The 20,335-nt window shown below is 38.1% G+C and overlaps 1 protein-coding gene across 1 annotated transcript in view; it reads left to right on the forward strand.

The window, feature by feature from the left end:
* Window positions 1–20,335, forward strand: part of TMTC4 (transmembrane O-mannosyltransferase targeting cadherins 4) — a 59,737-nt gene that overhangs the window by 21,493 nt on the left and 17,909 nt on the right. The window contains 6 exon segments of the mRNA XM_075740834.1: window positions 6,111–6,208; window positions 8,266–8,358; window positions 13,147–13,308; window positions 14,083–14,285; window positions 15,997–16,168; window positions 16,253–16,384. Coding sequence (XP_075596949.1) covers window positions 6,111–6,208; window positions 8,266–8,358; window positions 13,147–13,308; window positions 14,083–14,285; window positions 15,997–16,168; window positions 16,253–16,384 — 860 coding nt within the window.

Here is a 20,335-nt window from a genome sequence, read left to right on the forward strand (position 1 = left end):
AAGTGTGAGGCAGACTGTCGTGGTGAGTTTTGTGAATATTGGAGCTTTGTATTATGGAGGTTTTCCTATAGACTGGAAACATTTAATTCTCCTGTGTGAAAGAGATCAATGTTAAGATATGGGGAATTTGTTCGCTATTTTGCAATTGGTCAAGAGGTATTTACTATTATTAAACATGTGGGCCCTAATTTTTCAACTGTGTGCCCTTCTGTTCATATATGGAGCACATTGGGAGGGGCTAGTTGTATGTGGAAAAACTAACAATTTTATTAGTTTAGTGGGCAGAGGAGAAACAACAACATTTTTCTGTAGAATTACTGCTAAATTTTGCTTGTCCACATTGGTGTAATTCAGGGATAGATGATCCCTCTACTGTAGCCTATATGTAGTGAGTTTGAGATGCTTGGATATGTTTAGGAATGGCATTTGCTATTGTAATTTCATTGTTAATTGAAACACCGAGCTAAGCTGCAGTAATATGTACATTTGGAGACACACAAGATCTCACACTTAAGTTAATTCCAACAATGGATTCTTATGTGATCTTTTAAGACTAGGTAATTCTTCCCCCCCTGCTTAGAAATTCACAAGCAAGGAAATCTTAGAGCTCGGTTAGATGAGTATTTGTAGTAGTTTAGTTGGAAAATACCATCCCCACAGGCAAGGCACATCAATGGAATATATGAGCATTTGTGATCTATTTCAGTTAAAAACTAAAAAAAAAACCACTAAAATTCCTGCAGGAGCTCAACATAACTTACTTTGCTTCAATTTTCAAAGGAGTAGGTGCTTTCACAGAATCAATTACTGGGTTTCACCTGAAATGGTGCCTTCTTAAACTGCTCCAAGCTGTCACCTGGCTGAGCCCTAAGTTGCTCAATTGGTTTTGAAGAAGGAGATGCCAAATGCCTAAATGTCTGAATTGGTAATAATTGTTTGGGATATTATTAGTTTGACTTTAAAGTGAGACTAAGCTTGGTACTCTAAATGTAGTGTTTTCTCCTATCCTTAACTTCTAAGGAATTTGTTTTCATTGACTTGTGAATTTAGGACACTGCAAAATAAGGTCCCTCAAAAGAAATAGGATTAGTGTTTAGGAAGACAGAATTAAGGTATATCACCAATGTGCTGCTCATAAAATTAGGATCAGACAATTACATGCTGTAAAACACTTTCTGTATGCATACTTGCTCTCAGAATGCTTATTCTTAAGTCTAGCAGTCTAAATGGAGGAGCCCTCATGGCTTGTTGATGGTTTATATAGGTATTTCATCGGAGCCCCTCAACTTGCAGACTTAAAGTACTACTAAAGAGGGACCATCTGAGCAACCCTTTTTGGTTTTGTATAGAAACACTACATTTTTCTAGCTTAAAAAAAAAAAAAGCAAGTATTCTGTTTCTTTGGCATGCTTACAATTTTGTCCATCTGTTAGAGTGGCACAATGCCCACTCACAATATGGTATACCAGTTTCAAACAGGCACAGGTGCCAATGAAAGATTGGTTTCATTTTCTGACACAAGATTTCTGTGGTGGGAAGCAGCGCTGGATTAGGGGAATGTGCTTTGTTAGACTGATTACTTCTGTTGGCATGTGTGTATCTCATAATAATAATTAGCACTTGTGCAGTGCTTTACATTTTCAAATCACTGTTAAAAAAAAAAATGATTGAAGGCGTTGCGGAATGCCGGCCTTTTGTATCTATTTTTCCAGCCTAGTTTACTGAGATTTCTGCAGTTGGGGTAGGGGGTGTTGTGCATATTGACCCAGGAACAAGCACAAGATAAAATGTTTCTTAATTGAAATTCTTTCTCTTTGAAGTTTAATCACTGATGAATTTTCATAATATTACAATTCTGTATATGACTGTATTGACATTTTGAGGCTGCAAAAGAAAACAAAGGAACAGAGATTATGGTTTTCAGGAGGAGATCTTGATCACAGAATCGCAGAATGGTTGAGGTTGGAAGGGACCTCTGGAGGTCACCTGAGCTACCTTCTCAAGCAGAGTCACCTAGAGACAGTTGGCCAGGACTGTGTCCAGACAGCTTTTGAATATCTGTAAGGATGGAGGCTTCATAACCTCCCTGGGCAACTGGTGCCAGTGCTTAGTCACCCTCACATTAAGAAAGGGTTTCCTGATGTTCAGAGGGAACTTCCTGTGTTTCAGTTGTGCCCATTGCCTCTGGTCGTGTCACTGGGCACCACTGAGCAGAGCCTGGCTCCATTCTCTTTGCACCCTTCCTTTTCATTGATGAGATCCTTCCTGAGCCTTCTCTTCTCCAGGCTGAACAGTCCCAGCTCTCTCAGCCTTTCCTCAAAGGAGAGATGCTCCAGTTCCTTCATCATCTTACTAGCCCTTCGTTGAATTCGCTCCAGTATGTCCATGACTCTCGTGTACTGCAAAGCCCAGAACGGGACCCAGGACTCCATGTGTGGCCTCACCAGTGCTGAGTAGAGGAGAAGGATCCTCTCCCTTTGCTTGCTGGCAATATTTTGTCTAATGCAGCCTACGACACCGTTAGACCTTTTTCCTGCAAGGGCACATTGCTGGCTTGTCTTCAACTTGGTGTCCACCAGGACCCCCAGGTGCTTTTCTGCCAAGCTGCTTTCCAGCTGATCAGCCCCCAGCATGTACTGGTGCCTGGGATTGTTCCTCACCAGGTGCATGATTTTGCAATTCTCCTTGTCAAACTCAATGAGGTTTTTTTGCTAGACCATTTCTCCAGTTTGTCAATAGAATTCTGACTTCTCCTTAATATCCTTCCTGGCCATTGCAGCCTGGCAGCACCTCTGGACTTAATCATCATATTCCTTATTCCATCATCCACATTTTTAAAATTATCTATTAGAGCCAGAAAAAGGAAGAACTCAGTCCAGAATGTATCTTTACATTTTTCACAATGAGCTAGACTCTTAGCGTAGTTTTCTAGCTGTTATTTGTACCCATTCTATAGTGATTTCATGCAGCCCGTATTTTTTCTGGTGTATTTCATACTGTCTCCAGTGCTATTCTCATGCCTTTGTGATGTCAAAGTATAGGATGCTTGCAGGTTTGCTTTCATTGACAAGGCCCTTTTTTTTTTCTGTCCAAGTCAGAAGTTATACTTAGTTTGATATAAATGGCTAAAATATGTCTTTGGTAAACAATCATATTCTTTTATGTTTTAGAGGGTCACCTAGAAAATATTTTGTCTAAGTGGGGTTTTTTCTGCATAATTTCAACCAGTCAGCTTGGTTTCTTTAGCTTACCCTAATCATATCTCTTTTCCTCTTTAAAAGTAGGCATGTAGGCATTGTTTTTGTTTTATTTCAAGCTTTTGGATTCTCATGTGTTTTTCATGATTTCTCAGAGGTAACAGTTGAGATTACTCTGTGTTGTATAGGACCTGCTGGAGTAAATGTAGTCAATCACTGTAATTTAAAACAGATTAACTTCTGTATACATTCTGTGTCTTGTAGTTCACTATTTTTGCTTTTGTTCTTGCTCCCTTTCTGCTGGTTTAGTGCTTGCCATCTGATTGCAGCTGACCTCTTTTTGAAAAACTGAAGCAAAAAGGCACAGAACACTTCTGTTTTCCTGGCATTGTCCATTTTCTTTCCCACTGACTATTGGAATAACTCCTTCCTTGCTGCTCTTCTTCTTACTAATATATCTATGGAATTGTGGGGTTTGTTATTTACATACATTGCCTTTTCTCATTTTGTGGTATGACCTTTCTGAGTTTGTTTCTATATGAGTGTGCTGCTGTTACACTTGTCCTTGATAATTTGACCTAGTTCCTTTTTTCCTATTACTTCTTACATTTTGAACCATCAAAGCACTTGTGAATCACCAGCTGGTCTCTTTATCTACTTCCCACTGTCTTCCATGTTAAGGTAGTTTGATTTGTACACTGAATACTGCTTCTCTGAGAACTGCTTAGTTGTCCTGACTTCTTTCTGCTAGTAATTTGATTCTGGAAGAAGAAATCTCTCAGCTGAAGATAGTATACTTCAGTAAACTCAGTGAAGTCCATTGGCTTTGTTCACTGTTCTCCTTTTTACACTTATTAAGAAAGACTGATTGTCATTTTGTGAACAGTCAATTACTTTGCCTTCCATCTTTATATTCTCTCAACTAGTTTATTTCTTTTTTTAAAAAATAAAACAAAACTGAATTTCGGGGATTGGCTGAACAATCTGTTATATTGCAGAGGCTGAAAAGTTGAAGAGCTCCTTCAAGGGATGTGTTTAGGACAGATTCCTTTTATTCTTAGCAATACTCTTAGAACAAATTTTGAAGCACCTTTCTCCATGAATTGCAACCCTCAGTTATTCTTCTGTATAATTGATGTGAGTTGGAGTTTCCTCATTCCTTTTTTTTTTTTTTTTTTTTTGGTTAGTTACAATGTTGCTGTAGTTTAGTCATTATGTGTTTTGTATTTCCATGTTTTGTTTTGGCGTTGTTGAGATGTGTATGGCTTCTTTCCTTCAGAAGGCTTTCTTTTAACTTTATAACATCTGCACCTCTGATGTTAAATCTTACCTCACCTGTGAGGACATAATTTGGAGTGGAGGGAGAAGGAACAAATGCCTACTAGGTATTGCAATGATGAATCTCAAACATCTTGAATATTCACTCTGTTGAAGCTTTAAGTCTTAGGTAAAAAAGGAGTGCTAGAAGCAACTTCAAAACCTGTTATTCCACATATTTTATGAAAAATTCTGCTCTCTGTCACTGAAGCAGTAGTCTGCTTCAAAATGAGAGAGGAGGCCAATGTCAGCAGATCTTTTTCACGCTTGTTATGGTTTGTATCTGACCCTGATAGCAACATCTGAGCTAGTATACTAGTTTCCCTTTATAATCAGTGAAGAGAAACAGCTACTTCTCTGAAAGTTGGACAACTGCATTTAATTAGGGAACTTAATCCCTAAAGGTGTCCCCTTGTCTCAGTCAGTTAGAAAGGAAGCCTGGTACACTAGCTCAGGTGTAGGTGCCTAGTTCTGGTGAAATTAATCTTAATTCTGCCATTTACACTTTCCATAGACCATTATTGCCGTTTTGTTTAAGTATGGAGGGTTAAACCTGCATTAGCAGTAGTGAAGAACTGCTCTAGAGATCAGGCAAAGTAAGAAAGGGATTCAGTCAATGCATATAGAGTTCAACTTTGTTTTTTCACATACCAAGTCAAAGGTTGATTCTTGTGATGCCTGTAGAGCCCATGTTGCTTGAATCAAGAAACTGCTTCTGAATGAGCTGAGTGCTTCCTTCTGTTGCTTGCACCTGTGGCGTAGAGGTTTGTGACAGACATGTTTTTATGTGAAGTACCCATGTACTCTGTGTGTGATAGTACCTTGGCTGAAGTAGGGCTTCTTGTTATATTAATCTCAGAAATTCCTGCTTGTAGTACCCAAAATCAGCTACATGGTGCAGTCTTTAAAGACTCTTTCTTTGACTAGAAGCTGTAGTTACTCTTGATCTCTTAACCCCAGAGTTCCTCACCCTGCTGTAAAACTGCTTCCTGAATGCAAGAACTAACTGCTTCTCTGCTCAGATGCTGAAATTTTTGAGCTCCATGGCATTCCATTGCAGTGCTAATGAAATGGCGTGAGGTACTTGCTAAATGCAGCAGCCCTGGAGAAGCAGCTCATTGTGCCTTTGTAGATTAGACTACAGTTAAAACGGTTTGTGTGTGTGATACTTTGTATGTAACTATTAGAAAGAATTTCTTGTTCTTGTGGTAGCTTGGTAGAGTGTGGCCAGTAACGATAGAGCTCTAGCTAAGGATGATAAATATGTCTAAATGTGGGAATTAACCTTTCCAGATGATGAATTGTGGAAACTATGTGAAGCTTCTGCCATTCTAATTAGTCTAGCTAAAACATCTAGCAAACAGGGAGATTTCTAATGTCTCTGAGAATAGAAAATGACTGCAATAAAGGGACAAATGCCAGCATATTGCAGGAGGTGCCCTATGCTTTTTAAGTCTGTGTATCCTGATCTTGACTGATAGAAAAAGATTATGAGATTAAATGCTGTATGTTTTTTAAATTCTAATTTTAATTTAGATTTCTAACTTTACCTTTAAATGTATAAACCTAATGTTACGGCATGCTTTATTTTGACAGATAAGGAAGGACATAATTTTTCTATATTCTGGGTGCTGGTGAGTGTTATCCTAGGTGCAGTAGCCATGCTGTGCAAAGAACAAGGAATTACAATACTGGTAAGAATCCTTTTATTGACCTCAGCATCTGTCAGGTGCAGTTGTAAAGCCTACAAAGATAAATCTTCTTCACAGCTAATCGTATGCATACCTTTTTGTTTTGTTCAGTAAACTAGTTAATGTTGACAAAAAGCAGCATTCTAGTAGATCTGTCTTGATTGTATCCCTGCCAATCTGTTAGAATTCTTAATTTTATCTTTTGTAAACAGGTTGCATATATCCATTAATTTCTTGCGAAATTTAAAAGATTTAGTGTTAGTTTCGATGCATATTGTGTTCATTGGCCTTGGTTTTGAATGTAATTGTCAAGATGGAGGCCCTACAAACTTCTCGTTGAAGGCTTATGAACAAAGACCTAACTGGAGGAGAGCATTTTTAAAAGCTCCACCCTCTTGCTTTTGTGAACAGTGTAATTAGAAGTAGGGCCATTCTTTATGCATTTCTAATACTGAATCTCTTCCTTCTGTCCCTTATTTAAGGCTCTGTCTATGCAAATAGATATAGTTACTGTGCATATTCATTGTGCTTTTGCTTTTTGTTACTTCAGTGAAGACATTCTGGTTTGGATGACTAAATTGACCACCTGAAGTGCTGCATCTGTGATTTTTGTATAGCCATATTTCTTTACAAATAAATCCGGTTTGTAGCTTTAACTGACATAGATAAAGCAACAGAATCAGAAGAATTCTTTGCAGCAAGGACCCTCTTTTCCTTGCTAGAAAAAAAGGGAGAAGAAATTACAGAAAACTTCTTGCTTTAGGATGTTATTTTTGGATAGACGTTTGTAGAGTGATGTATTTTTCAAAGGTATCTGTAAGGAAAATGTAAGGAATTCTCTTAAAACATGGTGTGATTATTTCCTTTAGTGGTATGAAGTAATTATTTGAGCTAGCAGACAGAGACTTGTTATTGGATCTGGGGTTTTTTATTTGTTTGCTGTTCCATTGCTGGGAGGATTATATGCTGAGGGGCACAGCTCAGAGGGATAAAGGGATAAATCAAACATTAAAAAGTTTGCTTGTAGGCGGAATGTATTTTTTCAGCAGGATTCTTGCCTTCCAATCTCCATGCAAGTGAGCCAAAAGCCTTTTAACTGCCAGGTGGCCTTTTTATGTGGAACCATGCCACTCTCTGACCTTCCCTTTGACTGTTAGAAAGAGACTTGTGGCCTCCCAGTGTCCTAACTCTTTCCCTCACCTGGAACTATTTTTACCTCAATGTTCTAAAGACTGAATAGAAAAAAAGACAGTAATTTCCAAAGTTATTAGGATATAGGCTAAATATTCAAGGATTGTCATGGCTGGTGATTGCTGAAACATTGAAGGGAAAATGTTAAAGTTGGATTTTGCTGGTCACCTCAACAGTTACCCAAGGATGTATTTTGGTTGCTTGCTTGGAGGTAGTATGTGCAAGTGTAGTCCTGCAAAGCACTGAATATGCTCTAGTTTTATGTGTAGTGGCTGATGTCACATAGAACTTTGCTTTTTTTTTCCCAGCAACTTCCACTGCATATATTGGTTTAATTGCAAGAAAAGCAAGCCTGATAGCTCTGTTAAATCTTTTTGAGCCTTTGTTTGTTATGACAATTTATGTACCATTTAAAAATAATATTTCTGAAACCTGACAGTCAAAAGATACCATGCTGCATAGCAAAAAATAGGTAGAAGGCTTAAAGAAACTACACCTTACTGACAGAAGCCTTACCTCTTAACTGCAGCATTCATGCTGTGGAACATTTGGGAAGGAAGATGGAAAGCAGACTACTGTTTTGACCATGCATATGGGATCTAGCTTGCTGATACATGGTATTCCCCGAAGGATTATTCCATGTAGCAGGAGAATCCCCATTACAGTAACATGATACTCTAATCATCTGAGCTCAGGTTCTTAATTTACCATTCTGCCATCATTGCTACCAATGTATCTGTCTACTTGTTTGGAATCAGAATTAAGATGTACAATAACTCATGTTAGAAGTGGAATTTAAGATGTATTTAAAAAAATATTTGTGGTTAGCTGCTCCATCTTATGCTCTTATTTTTCTCTTGGCTGCTTAGGGTTTGAATGCAGTGTTTGATGCACTGGTCATTAACAAGCTAAATGTTTTGGAGCTTATTCAAAAGTTACTACATAAGGACAAGTCATTGGAGGTGAGTCCTTAGACATTTTGTTCATTCTGGCCATTCAGACAGTCATGTACTAAAAGACAAAGCTACAACTTCTGACAGTTTTGTTGCTGTTGAGAATTAAAAAAAATAGGTATTTTCAGTCAGCCTAGTAAGGCAATGTGCTATAACATTTTTGCAGCAACATGAGGAGTAATGGGATAGCATTAGACTTGCATTGGATAGAGAAACCCATTCCGCACTTCTCTCAAAAGTACGTTAAAAATACAGGGTGGAAGAGCTGACTGCTTGATGCAGCAAGTTCTCCAGGGTCAGTAGCTATACACTATACACCTGAAATGGAGGTTTAACACAGTTAACAGAGTAAAGAGAGAGATACTTGTTCAGATTCTCAAACGAGATAGATATTTGGAAAAGTACATAAAAATTGTTATGGCTATTTTGCTAATCCCACTTAAGTATTACACTGTTATACAAATTACCAAACAGGAGACAGTTCCTAGTAGCTTGGGAGTTTGAAAGAAAAAATATGTAAGCATTGATAGTTGCTAAGGATCAAATTTCTGACTTTTGTTGATATCACTTTATCTAGTATTGGCTCAAGTGGAATCTGGCACCTTGTATTTGCACTGGCAAGCAAATCACAAAACAATTAGCCTCACATGAAAGATTGATAGCAGCCAAATAGACCAACAGCCTACTAGGACATCATTACTGTTCAACAGATAAATCATTTACCTCTTCCATCCAAGGTTTAGCAAGGCGAAGGAATATTCATTGTACTTTGCATTGATCAGTGGTCTTGCTCATGTTTCTGAGTAGCAAGTCTTATGGGGCATTTAAATTCCTTCACAAAGAGTGAAATGAGGAGCTTCAGGGGGGAAATACAGTTAAACTGGAATCTCTAGAACTGAAACAGTATATTTGACCAAGAATCACTAAGTGAGGGGTGCAGAAGTATTTCAGGCAGCAAATAGGAATGCTGGAGAATTTTGTTGTATAGTGAGAGTGATGTCAACTAGCATATGACTAGGAAAGAGTCCAGAGCTGTTGGGGACTAAAGTACAGCCAGTTCAGAATTAAAGTGATGGAAATAAAAGGTAATAAGGAGAACCCTGGGAACTACTGCCCAGGCAGCCTCACATCACTTCCTTCGAAGATCATGGAACAGATCCTCCTGGAACTTATGTCAAAACATATGAAAGACAGGGAGGTCATTAGAGATAGCCAGCATGGCTTTACCAAGGGCAGATCATGCCTGACTAATCTAGTGGCCTTCTACAATGGAGTGACAGTATCAGTATACAAGAGAAGAGCTATGGATGTCATCTACCGGGATTTGTGTAAGGCCTTTGATATGGTTCCCCACAACATTCTTGCTGCTAAAATGGAGAGAGATGGGTTTGACTGGTGGACTGTTAGATGGATAAGGAATTGGCTGGGTGGCTGCATCCAAAGAATTACAGTGAAAAGCTCAATGATCAAGTGGAAACCATAACAAGTGTTGTCCCTCAGGGGTCCATACTTGGACCAATACTATTTAATATCTTCATCAATGACATAGCGGAACTGAGTGTACCCTTAGCAAGTTTGCAGATGGCACCAAGCTGAGTGGTGCAGTTGATACTCTTTAGGGAAGGGATGCCATCCAGAGGGACCTTGGCAAGCTTGAGAAGTGCACCCTTGTTAACCTCATGAAATTCCACAAGACCAAGTGCAAGGTCCTGCACATGGGTCGGGGCAATCTCCAACATCAATACAGTCTGGGTGATGAAGGGATTGAGAGCAGCTCTGCAGAGAAAGACTTGGGGATATTTGTGGATGAAAAATTGGATATGAGCCTGCAATGTGCGCTTGCAGCCCAGAAAGTGAATTGTATCTTGGGCTACATAAAAAGGAGCATGGCCGACAGGTCGAGGGAGGTGATTCTCCCCCTCTGCTACACTCTCATGAGACCCCACCTGGAGTACTGCATCCAGCTCTGGGTTGATAAAAGACATGGGCCTGTTAGAGCGGGTCCAGAGGAGGGTGATGAAATGATCAGAGGTTTGGAATACCTCTTCTGTGAAGAAAGGCTGAGAGAGTTGGGCTTGTTTAGCCTGGAGAAGAGAAGGCTCTGGGGAGACCTTATTGTGGCCTTTCAATATATAAAAGGGGCTTATAAGAAAGATGAAGAAGTACTTTTTACTGGAGCCTGTGGTGGGGAGGACAAGGGACAATGGTTTTAAACTGAAAGAGGGCAGACTTAGATTGGGCAGAAGGAATAAATACCTTACGATGAGGATGGTGAGACACTGGAACGGGTTTCCCAGGGAAGTTGTGGCATCCCCCTCCCTGGCAGTGTTCGAGACCAGGTTGGATGGGACTTTGGGCAACGTGGTCTAGTGGAGGGTGTCCCTGCCGATGGCAGGGGGATTGGAACTAGATGATCTTTAAGGTCCCTTCCAACCCAAACCATTCTATGATTCTGTGAAATGTGTCAGAGTCAAAACTTTTTGGGGGATTACTCTTTAAGCATGAAGAGCTCAAAGCATTATGCTTCCGTTTTGTGACTTTTAAACAGTTCTGTCTGGGTGAAGAAAACATCAAATGTGCCTTTTTTTTCTTCTTCTTTTAATAGAAGAAATTAATTTTAGCTCCTACCACCTACAAAAATCTGTTCTGCTCTTTTCATGGAAGTGTATCTACAATTTTTTTTGTTTTGTTTTGTTGAAAGGCAGATCTTAAATTCTCTTACTTGCAGATTATTTTTTTCTTAATTGAGACAGGTTTCAGTTTCATGCCAGGTTTCAGTTAACTCTAAATCAAAGACAATACAATAATACTTCTTCCACTTTTTAAATTCTGCCTACAAAGAGATTTTGTGGTGATTTGTGAAATCTGGCCTTTAAGAAGCTGTACATACTGTTAAATGAAATGAAGCCTGGGATGAAAGGTTTTGTGTAGTTACTCTGTCATAAAGCAGTTATAAATTGTCACTATATGGTTTTCCTTCATAGCGCAATACTCTTCCAAAACCAGTTTTTAGGAGTTGTTTTCCTGTAATCCTCATTGTAGTGACTTTGGTTACTGAGATTTGTAAATTAGAAGTAACCATTTGAGCACAAAGGCTAACTTATGTAAAATTCACATTACAAACTTATTTATCCTTAGGCATTCAGCTAAATATTGCATAATGACTCCATTGTCAACTACAAATACTAAAACCCCATCTGAATATTGCTTTTAAACTTTCCTATCATTTTAGAGAATAAATACCTTCAGCCAGAGCACTGTTAGATGTCTGTCTTTGTGCAGTAATTCTACTTCTTTTTTTTTTTTTTTTTTTAGTCTTAAGAAATAACTAGTATTGATCACCTAAATAATTATGGTGCTGCTTGCTAATCAGCGTATTGCAATAATAGGTAATAATAATAATCAGTGTGCCAGCTCCTGTGGAGGATGTAGAACTGATCATGTATAACTATTAGGTAGGTTTTTAAAGGTAATAGAAGCATATCAGACTAAGGGAGGAAGGTAGGAGTAAAGGAAAACTAATACTGGAGATCACATGACCGTATTTTTTAGGATTCAGTCAACTTTTCCATGTAAAAATCCATAGTTTACTGACACTTTCATCTTCAGATGTGTAGAATGGAAATGGAAGTGGCCCAAATGATCTCTCATTTCAGAGAAACTCTTGTCTCCAGTCTTCTGCTTCTTTAATGATGTCTTGAGGCTGTAAAAAATCATTTCAGCCATCACGTTTCAGACAGCTCTAAGGCAGCCCTACCGCACTGTAATAGAGGGGGTCAGAGAGAAGCTATGCCCTTCATTTCCTATCTGAGTTACCATTTGCTAGCTGGGTAGGTGTTGGAAGCTTGGATTTGCATCTCAAAGCTGCGACAGGGATATCATTATAGTTACTGATAATTCTGTTTCCAGTCTCTACTGGTGAAGCTTGAACAACCTCTACAGTATACAGTGTTTTTCTTTTCATTTATGAAACTGATGTGTGCTTGGACAAAATGTGTTATGCTTCACAGGGAAAAAAAAAAAAAAAATGGGAAAGTCTATCAAATTTAGCTTCTATGACATCACTTCTCTATGTTTTATGTGAATTGCCTTCTTTAGTCCCCAAAGTGTATATTTTAAAATGTGATGTAAATCAACTGAGTTAATGTAGATAAAACACAATTTTTTTTAGATCTTGAGTAATTTTACCCTGACCAAAGTGATTTGGGTGCCTGTCTGTCATTAGCTTTTTAATCATGATAGTGATTGTAAAAATTTTAATTCAGTTTCTCATTCCTCCCCATTTCTAACTACGCAGTTTTCTTGTTGTATGTGGTCATGTAAGTTTACCTTTAAAGAGACTTAAGTTGACAAAAACTTTCAGTGATAAGAGATCAACAAAGTTCACAAAGTAACCACCCTGCATTTTAAAAAGAAAAGGTAGATCAATTTAATATGCCATATACTAGAGGCTGTATTCTGCTCAAATTCCCTATCAGAAATTGCTGTGTAAAATCACATCAGCTATAGAGTTACTGAGGATTTGTAGAGGAAAGAATTCTTGAATAAAAAAGTTTTCTGATTGAGAAGGAAATGAAAATGTTTGCAAAACATTTTGCAAGTAGTCAGTGAAAGCATGGGAAAGTTTGAGAGCTTTCTAGTAACTACAAAAATAAGAAAAATGTCAACTCTAATAGCAAAATTGCACAGGAATAGCCTCTTCTTTCTGAGACGGTGGTGAAAAGGATGTGAATGTAGTGGGGAAGAGAGCAAAATAATGGTTTTATATGAGGGTTTTTTTCTCTTGCTTTCCTGCAGAATGCTGGGCTGTTAAGAAAGGGGCTGCTTTTCAGGATAACTCTTCTGATGTCTGGAGGGGCCACTATACTTTATGTACGCTGGAGGATTATGGGCACAGGGCCACCAGCTTTCACTGAAGTAGACAACCCAGCTTCATTTGCAGACAGTCTGTTTGTAAGAGTAAGTTATGAAGCTGTTTTCTTCTGGCCAGCTCAGAACATTTGTCTTTGTCATCAAATTGAATTTTCTTTTCTGTACCTGAAAGAAACAATAAAGTGGGCAGTCTTTACATTTCAGGGTGTGTGATGAGTAACCTTCCCTTATGCTGCTGTGATGATTTTCTGCAATTTTTTAAAATAGTGTACCTTGTATATTCTTTGCATTCAATTTAGCATGCACTGTACACATTGAACTACATTTCCATTTACTCGCTACTTTTCCCATGCATGCAAGGATTTAGCTTTTGCTGGGTTTCATCCCTTTTCCACATACTGTGTTTGACTCTTCATCTGTTCTTTCACAATTGAAGAAAATATTATGAAGTTCTGGTCTGCTGCATTTGGAGTATGTCTTGGCTTTATACCTCTGACTGCATTAAGGCTCTTTCTGGAGATAAAGAATGAAGGGGAAAAGACAGTGGGTGCTGCCTTTTGATATTTTCTTCCATTGTAGAAGATTTTTATTTATTTTTTTTTTAACATGTGGATATTGGTTGGACAGCACAGAATTGCATTGCCCTGCTCTGAATAGGAGACCCAGCTAGCTATGTTTAAAAAAATTACAAATTAATTTCACAGCTGTAAAATAAATGGATATGTAGTCTAACATTTAAGGCCTTTTTATTGTATAAGATATATTTTGTGATAAGGGAAATGATAGCCAAGAGAAGAATTAAAGCTGCCCCCCCTTTAAGTTTAGTATCAAATAAATGTTTGTTTTCTTTTTGACTGACAGGCTATAAACTATAATTACTACTATTCATTGAATGCATGGTTGCTGTTGTGTCCCTGGTGGCTGTGTTTTGATTGGTCAATGGGCTGCATACCCCTCATTAAATCCGTCAGCGACTGGAGGATAATTGCACTAGCAGCACTTTGGTTCTGCCTAATTGGTCTGATATGCCAAGCTCTGTGCTCAGAAGACAGCCATAAGAGAAGGTAAGAGACAGTCATGAATTTTAAATGCCCGGCCAACTTGGGTACAGTATTATTTTGTTAAATCCACTACTGATAATTTTAACAATTCACTGGAACCAGTGTCTAACAAATGCAGTTCAAATAAATATTTATAGCTGTCATTACAGTTTTATCCCAATTTGAGCCCATCACTGTACACTGACTAGTAGGAAACAGAGTTGGAGGAGGAGGTATGGATGGCTGCTTTATTCTTCTCCTGAAATGGCATTTTGAGATCCTTAACACTGTAGGTGGTAAAAAGTAATCTGTGCTCAGAAGAGAGTAGGAATTGATGTATGTTGTTGCCCCTGCTTCTTACAAGTCATCATCCCCTTTAATCTTCTCCTAATAATGAAAGAGAGAGGAGATGTGCCTTGAAAGGAGGTAGAAATGCTGGTCATGGCCATACAGTTTAAAAAATAAAATGGTGATCCATAGCATCTACTGAGAAGAAAACTTGTACTTTACCCAGAGGAAGTAAAAAAAATTTATTGTTGACTATTCTGTCTTACTAAGGGCTTCTGTTTAATTTTTCAGCATCTGTTCCCATGGATTTTATGTATAATTAATTTCTCAGTTCTTTAAAAATTTTCAACAGCTCAATCACAACAAGGTCATTCTGTTGTTCAGAGTACTGAATATTTTTCTCTTCTGTGGTATTCTGTAATTTCATCTCTTCTCCCTCATCCCTTCAAATGTTAACATCCCACGTGCCTTCCTTTCCACTGTTCCCATACTCATTTGCACAGATAAAATCATTTTGGAAAGGGGTGGAATTCTTGCTACAAGTGATGTAATACTTTCTAGTGAAAACACACTAAGCCTATATTGCTTAACAGTTTTATAGTAAAAAGTAAAGACAAAAAGTATAGTGAAGGCCTAGGACTCTTGGGGGTGAGAAAGAGTAAGAGGACACATCTACATTACAGTATAGAGATTTATTTGTAATATATTAGAGTAGAACACTGCTGTGCCTGTGGCCTTTATAACAAACACCTGACGCACACCTGGGATTCATATTCCCTTATGTCGGCTCTGTAAAAGCAAGGTACCTAGTCTCAGTTGTCTAAGCTCTGTATAGTCCAGTTACCTGCTGAGCATTACTCATCCTAACACAGATACCTAAAACAGGGAAGACAAACTGCCCTTGAGAAGTGCCTCGCTCTAACAGTAGAAAGAGCGTAGATGACTAACTTTCAGGTGGTTAAGCACAATGAATTCTACTATTGAGGTATTTATTAGGAAAGAAAATGCTCTCTCAGTGGGACATGTACCTAAGTTTCTTCTTTAACAGTGACCTATATTTTTCCCCTGCTACTGACTTCCTAGTTCCAAAAATAGACAGCTTATACCAGCTTCTACCAATACATAGCTTTTACCATTACTTTTCCTGCCTGTGTGTTTTAAATAGGAATTATGTAATTAATGTCTAATGGGGCTATTTTCTGGTTTGGAAGCATGAACATTGCTTTGCCAGGAATTAGAGCTAGGGTTTTAAAAGTGCCTGATGGAGTGAAGTGTCAAAACCTCACCAAAACTTAATTTGATTTTGTTACATAGCTCCCAAAGGCTGCTTTTGAATGCCCGGTTCCATATGCACATCCTTCTACAATGTGTAAATAAAGTTTGTAAGTGGAAAAAGTACTTTTGTTAAGACTTGTGGTTAATTTGAGAATCTGTTTCTTGCTTGCAGAATTCTTACCCTGGGACTCGGATTTCTTATTATCCCTTTTCTTCCTGCAAGTAACCTGTTCTTCCGAGTAGGATTTGTTATTGCAGAGAGAGTCATCTACCTCCCCAGTATTGGATATTGTATTCTGTTTACATACGGATTTAGTCTCTTGAGTAAGCAAGCCAAGAAAAAGGTACTATCAAAACAGTCAGTAAAGTTGATGATGAAGTGCTTCAATTGAATGGTTTGTTTCTTAACTTGTCTCTCTTTCCTTAAGAAAATTCTTGCTGCGGCAGTACTTGGGATCTTGGTGATAAATGTTATGCGCTGTGCACTCCGCAGCAGTCAGTGGAGGTCAGAAGAACAGCTTTTTAGGAGTGCTCTGTCTGTGTGCCCTCTGAATGCAAAAGTAAGTCATTCATGTGGACTTTTAATCTTTTTTTTTTCTTTTTTTTTTTTTAAGTGTTTTGAAATTCAGGGTAGTTGAGGTGTTATGCATAGTTAATATATTGTGGTACAGTGTTATTTGCAGTCTTGCTTGGTGCAAGAATATGACATTGACATGTCAGACACCTAAATTACAGTGGTAGCATAGTCAAAATACCAGACAGTACAAATTACAATATTGTAATTCGGAATTTGAGGATGGGAGTGGGGAGGGGAGGGAGTAGGGGCAATGCACTTCAGGAAAGGCATCCAGTCAGATTGGATGTACTACTAATAAAATCTACTAAAACTATTGTGTGTATAATTGCAAGTTAAAACAAAATATCAAAAAGTAAGTGGTAGCAATGTATGCACCTGAATAATGCCTATGCTATGTTTTTAGAATCCTTTTTGTGTACCTTGCAGTGGTATATAAAGCCAACACAGCTAAGGGACAAAGCAGCATATCTTCAGTGTAACTGCAGGATGTGGGGGTAAAATCTTTGCTCCCACTTCTGCTCTTTTACAGTGGCTGAATGGGCTAAAGTCTTCAGACATGGGCACTGAGGAAAACTGCAGTATTCCCTGCAAGGCTTAGTGAGAGAACAAATAAGAGGGTGGGACTGGGTAGGATGTTTCACTGAGCTAAGTACTGGTGTTTGGCATAGTAGACTGAATCTAGCTTGCCAATAGAGGTGACTGCCACAGCAGTCCTTTGGTAACTGAGAATGTGATCTGTTGGAGCATACCACAGAGCCCTGATGTCTGAATTTTAGCAGAGACTGTCTTTGAAGAGCCTGGGAATAGGAATGCGCAGCTTGTCAATAAAAATACATTGATGTTTGAAAAGCTTAGATTTCTTTAATCTAGAGTGGTATCTAGACAATACAGATCAAGACACAGAGTTTAAAAAGGAACCTGTGAATGCTCAACTTTGCAAAGAGAATGAGAAACTTAGCATCTACAGGAATACAAATACGCAGCAGTGAGCTGTAAAAAGCATACATGGCCAATATTTGCAACATGGTGGTGTCTTTCAATAATCTCAGATTTCAATACATAGAAAAAGAGCCATTGTATTTTATTGCATGGCAGTGAGAGGCAACCATCTTCTTTTTAATGATGACCTCAGTATATTTTGTCTTCTGGATGACAAGCACATACTATAAATGGAGCAAATGCAATCTGTTTCTTTGTGTGTAACTCCATCCATCTGCCATGGTAAAAGTCCTTTAGACAGATCCACACTCTTTGCCTGTGCTCCAAGCTCCTTGGACTCACGCCACGTCTGGCTGGGAAGCTGCGTAGCTGCGTTCGTACAGTGCTGTGCTTGAGCCGAAAAGCTGCGCACAAGCTACTGAACTAATGCAGCTGGTTCAAAGCCAATGAGCGTACAGGGAAAATGAGCTTGTGTTTGTCAACATTGGGCCGTTGTAGACATGCCTGAGCTGTATTGCTGCTAGCAACAGCTTGCACAAATGGAAAGCATGGTGATGTGAACAGGGAGGGTTTTGCAGTCTCACATTCCAATTTTGCTGAAGGAGTAACTTTGATATCACAGTAGTAGGGAACTTTTCTAGGCAAGAGCATTATAGAATCTGTGTGTGAGAGCCAATTTCTTTTTTTCTTTATGGACTCAGCTATATTTATTCTATTTTGACAAAGACAAATGTAAAAATTTGAACTAGGTTCTGTTCTGATCTTCTGTTGTTGTCTTGAAATTGAAGACTTCCTTTAAAAATGACTCCACAGGACTTTCAGTGGCCCATTTATTTCCGTGGGAGGCTGATGCAGACCAAAATGTGGAATGCAGACAATAGCTTTTTCTTCTTGTTCTTGGAACATCTTTGATGTGTATAACGTTGCTATGCTTTACTTCCCTTATGTAGTAGGGTCCCGGAGTCTCCAGGTGTCTCCCAACTAGCAACAAAACCTGCAGCTCCTAGTCCATGTTTTTGTGGTACAGTTCTTTTCAATTTCAAATTGTCTGTATGTGAGCAGTGTAGAGTAAACTTACCCTAATTCTAAGTAACAAGTAGTTACAGCAGTGCCTTCTCTAATTTCAAGACTCATCTTCTTTAAACATCTCTTTAGATAGAGGTGTGGAAACTGCATTAAATCAGATTGTCTAGCATAGTAGAGAATCTACCCCTTTGAGTGATGGATGCATCTGACTCAATGGGATGAAATTTAGGATCAACTTTGATAAATGTGGCCCAGTGATTATAAAATTTATTGGAAATAATCAGGTACCATAATGAAGTTACAAAGATTTTGACATGTTTAAAGTTCACAATACAGATTTTTAAATGTTTAAAATATTTTAAATTTTATTTTAAATGTTTTTATTTAAAATATTTAGAATATTTTAAATATATATGTTATATATAATTTGTTGGGTTTTTTTAAAGAGAGAGAAAGAAGCATGTTACAGATCGTGATTAAACATGTCCAGGACTATGTCACACATTTGAACTTGCATGGTCCTACGCTTATGTTGGTTTCAAAGGTTGTTAGACTGCAACAGTATACATTTTGAATACATTTGGCAGTATTTTTCTTAGCTGAACAGAAGGAGCCTGTATATTGATTGATTCTATTTCCTCTTACCACTTTTTTTCATACAGTACAGATTGACTTAATTCCTGGAGCTCAGTGGTGATATACACTAGTGTGAGTTAGAACCAGGCCTCTGTTGTTTCTACTAAAGCAAATTTTGTGAAGAGTTATGGATACTGTTTTCTCCTGATATGTTGATTATATGTTACAGGTAGTGTATAAATTTGAAATATTTCAGTGCTACTGGTTTAAAAAGCTTACTAGTTCCAATCTGGCATCTTTTCATTTGATGTCATTATGTTGCAAGTTAATCTTGCAGTGCTTTGTTGAAGTATTTGAATATCTAATTACAGGCTATGATAAAAGCATAACTACTGTTTCACCATATCAGGCTACTGCCTTGGATTCATCTCCTTAGCTTTAGATGTCTACATCTGAGTGAGTCAGCCAGGCTCCCTTTATAACTGGGGAGGAGAAGCTGTCACTTTTAATATGCGGTTCATCATCACCTTGGACTAAATGGTTGACATAGGTCAAAAGGACTACACCCTAGATCTGTGCATTTCTCTCCACTGATGATCAAAGTAGCCCTAACAACTAGAGCAGATGTGGATACATAAGGTTATGTGATATTTTGCCCTTGCCCTGCTGGTATTCACTATTTCTAGACATTGCTGTATTGCTCCTCACCTTCTGAGGTCATTACACGTTTTCTTTTCATTTTAAAGATTATTCCCAAAAATGCTCATCTTACTGCCTTTTTTTTGCCATGTGTTAAGTTACTGTTGGAAGCGCCAAGTTACTTTTTCTCAGCTTTTAGCAAAGCCATAGCAGGTTTTAAGAATCCAGGAGTGTTTTTTATTTCTGAATGACTTCCTCTAATTGATTCTCTAAATAAAATTTGCAACTGCATTGTTAAATACATGGGAAATAGGCACCATTTTTCTTTTCCTAGATTTGAAATAACCGAATTTAAATGATTGTAAATTGTTAATATTCTGTACATAATCTGTACGTTCCCCTTGCTGCTGGCTTTCCATACAGGATAGAAATTAACAAACATAATTTAAAAAAAGCCATTTCAGTAGCAGCTTTTCTGCAATAATAACCAAGGAAGTTATGATACTCCCAACAGAATGTGTTACTAACTAGTCTGCCTTGGCATGCTAAGGGTAGTAACTTTGTACTTGACGCTTTATGTGAACTGTAATTATTATAGATAGAAGTTTGTCAAAGACAAGCTATGCTAGTAATGAAAATGTATAACAGTTTGTGAGATTACTTAAAAGTTCTTGTAGAACCTCTTTGTGACAGAACAAGATTTACTGTTGTTTAAGGCTTTAAGAAGCTGATCTAGAGAGCATTTCCTTTAGAT

This window comes from Balearica regulorum, chromosome 1 (assembly GCF_011004875.1).
Source record: "Balearica regulorum gibbericeps isolate bBalReg1 chromosome 1, bBalReg1.pri, whole genome shotgun sequence".
Classification (NCBI taxonomy): Eukaryota; Metazoa; Chordata; class Aves; order Gruiformes; family Gruidae; genus Balearica; species Balearica regulorum.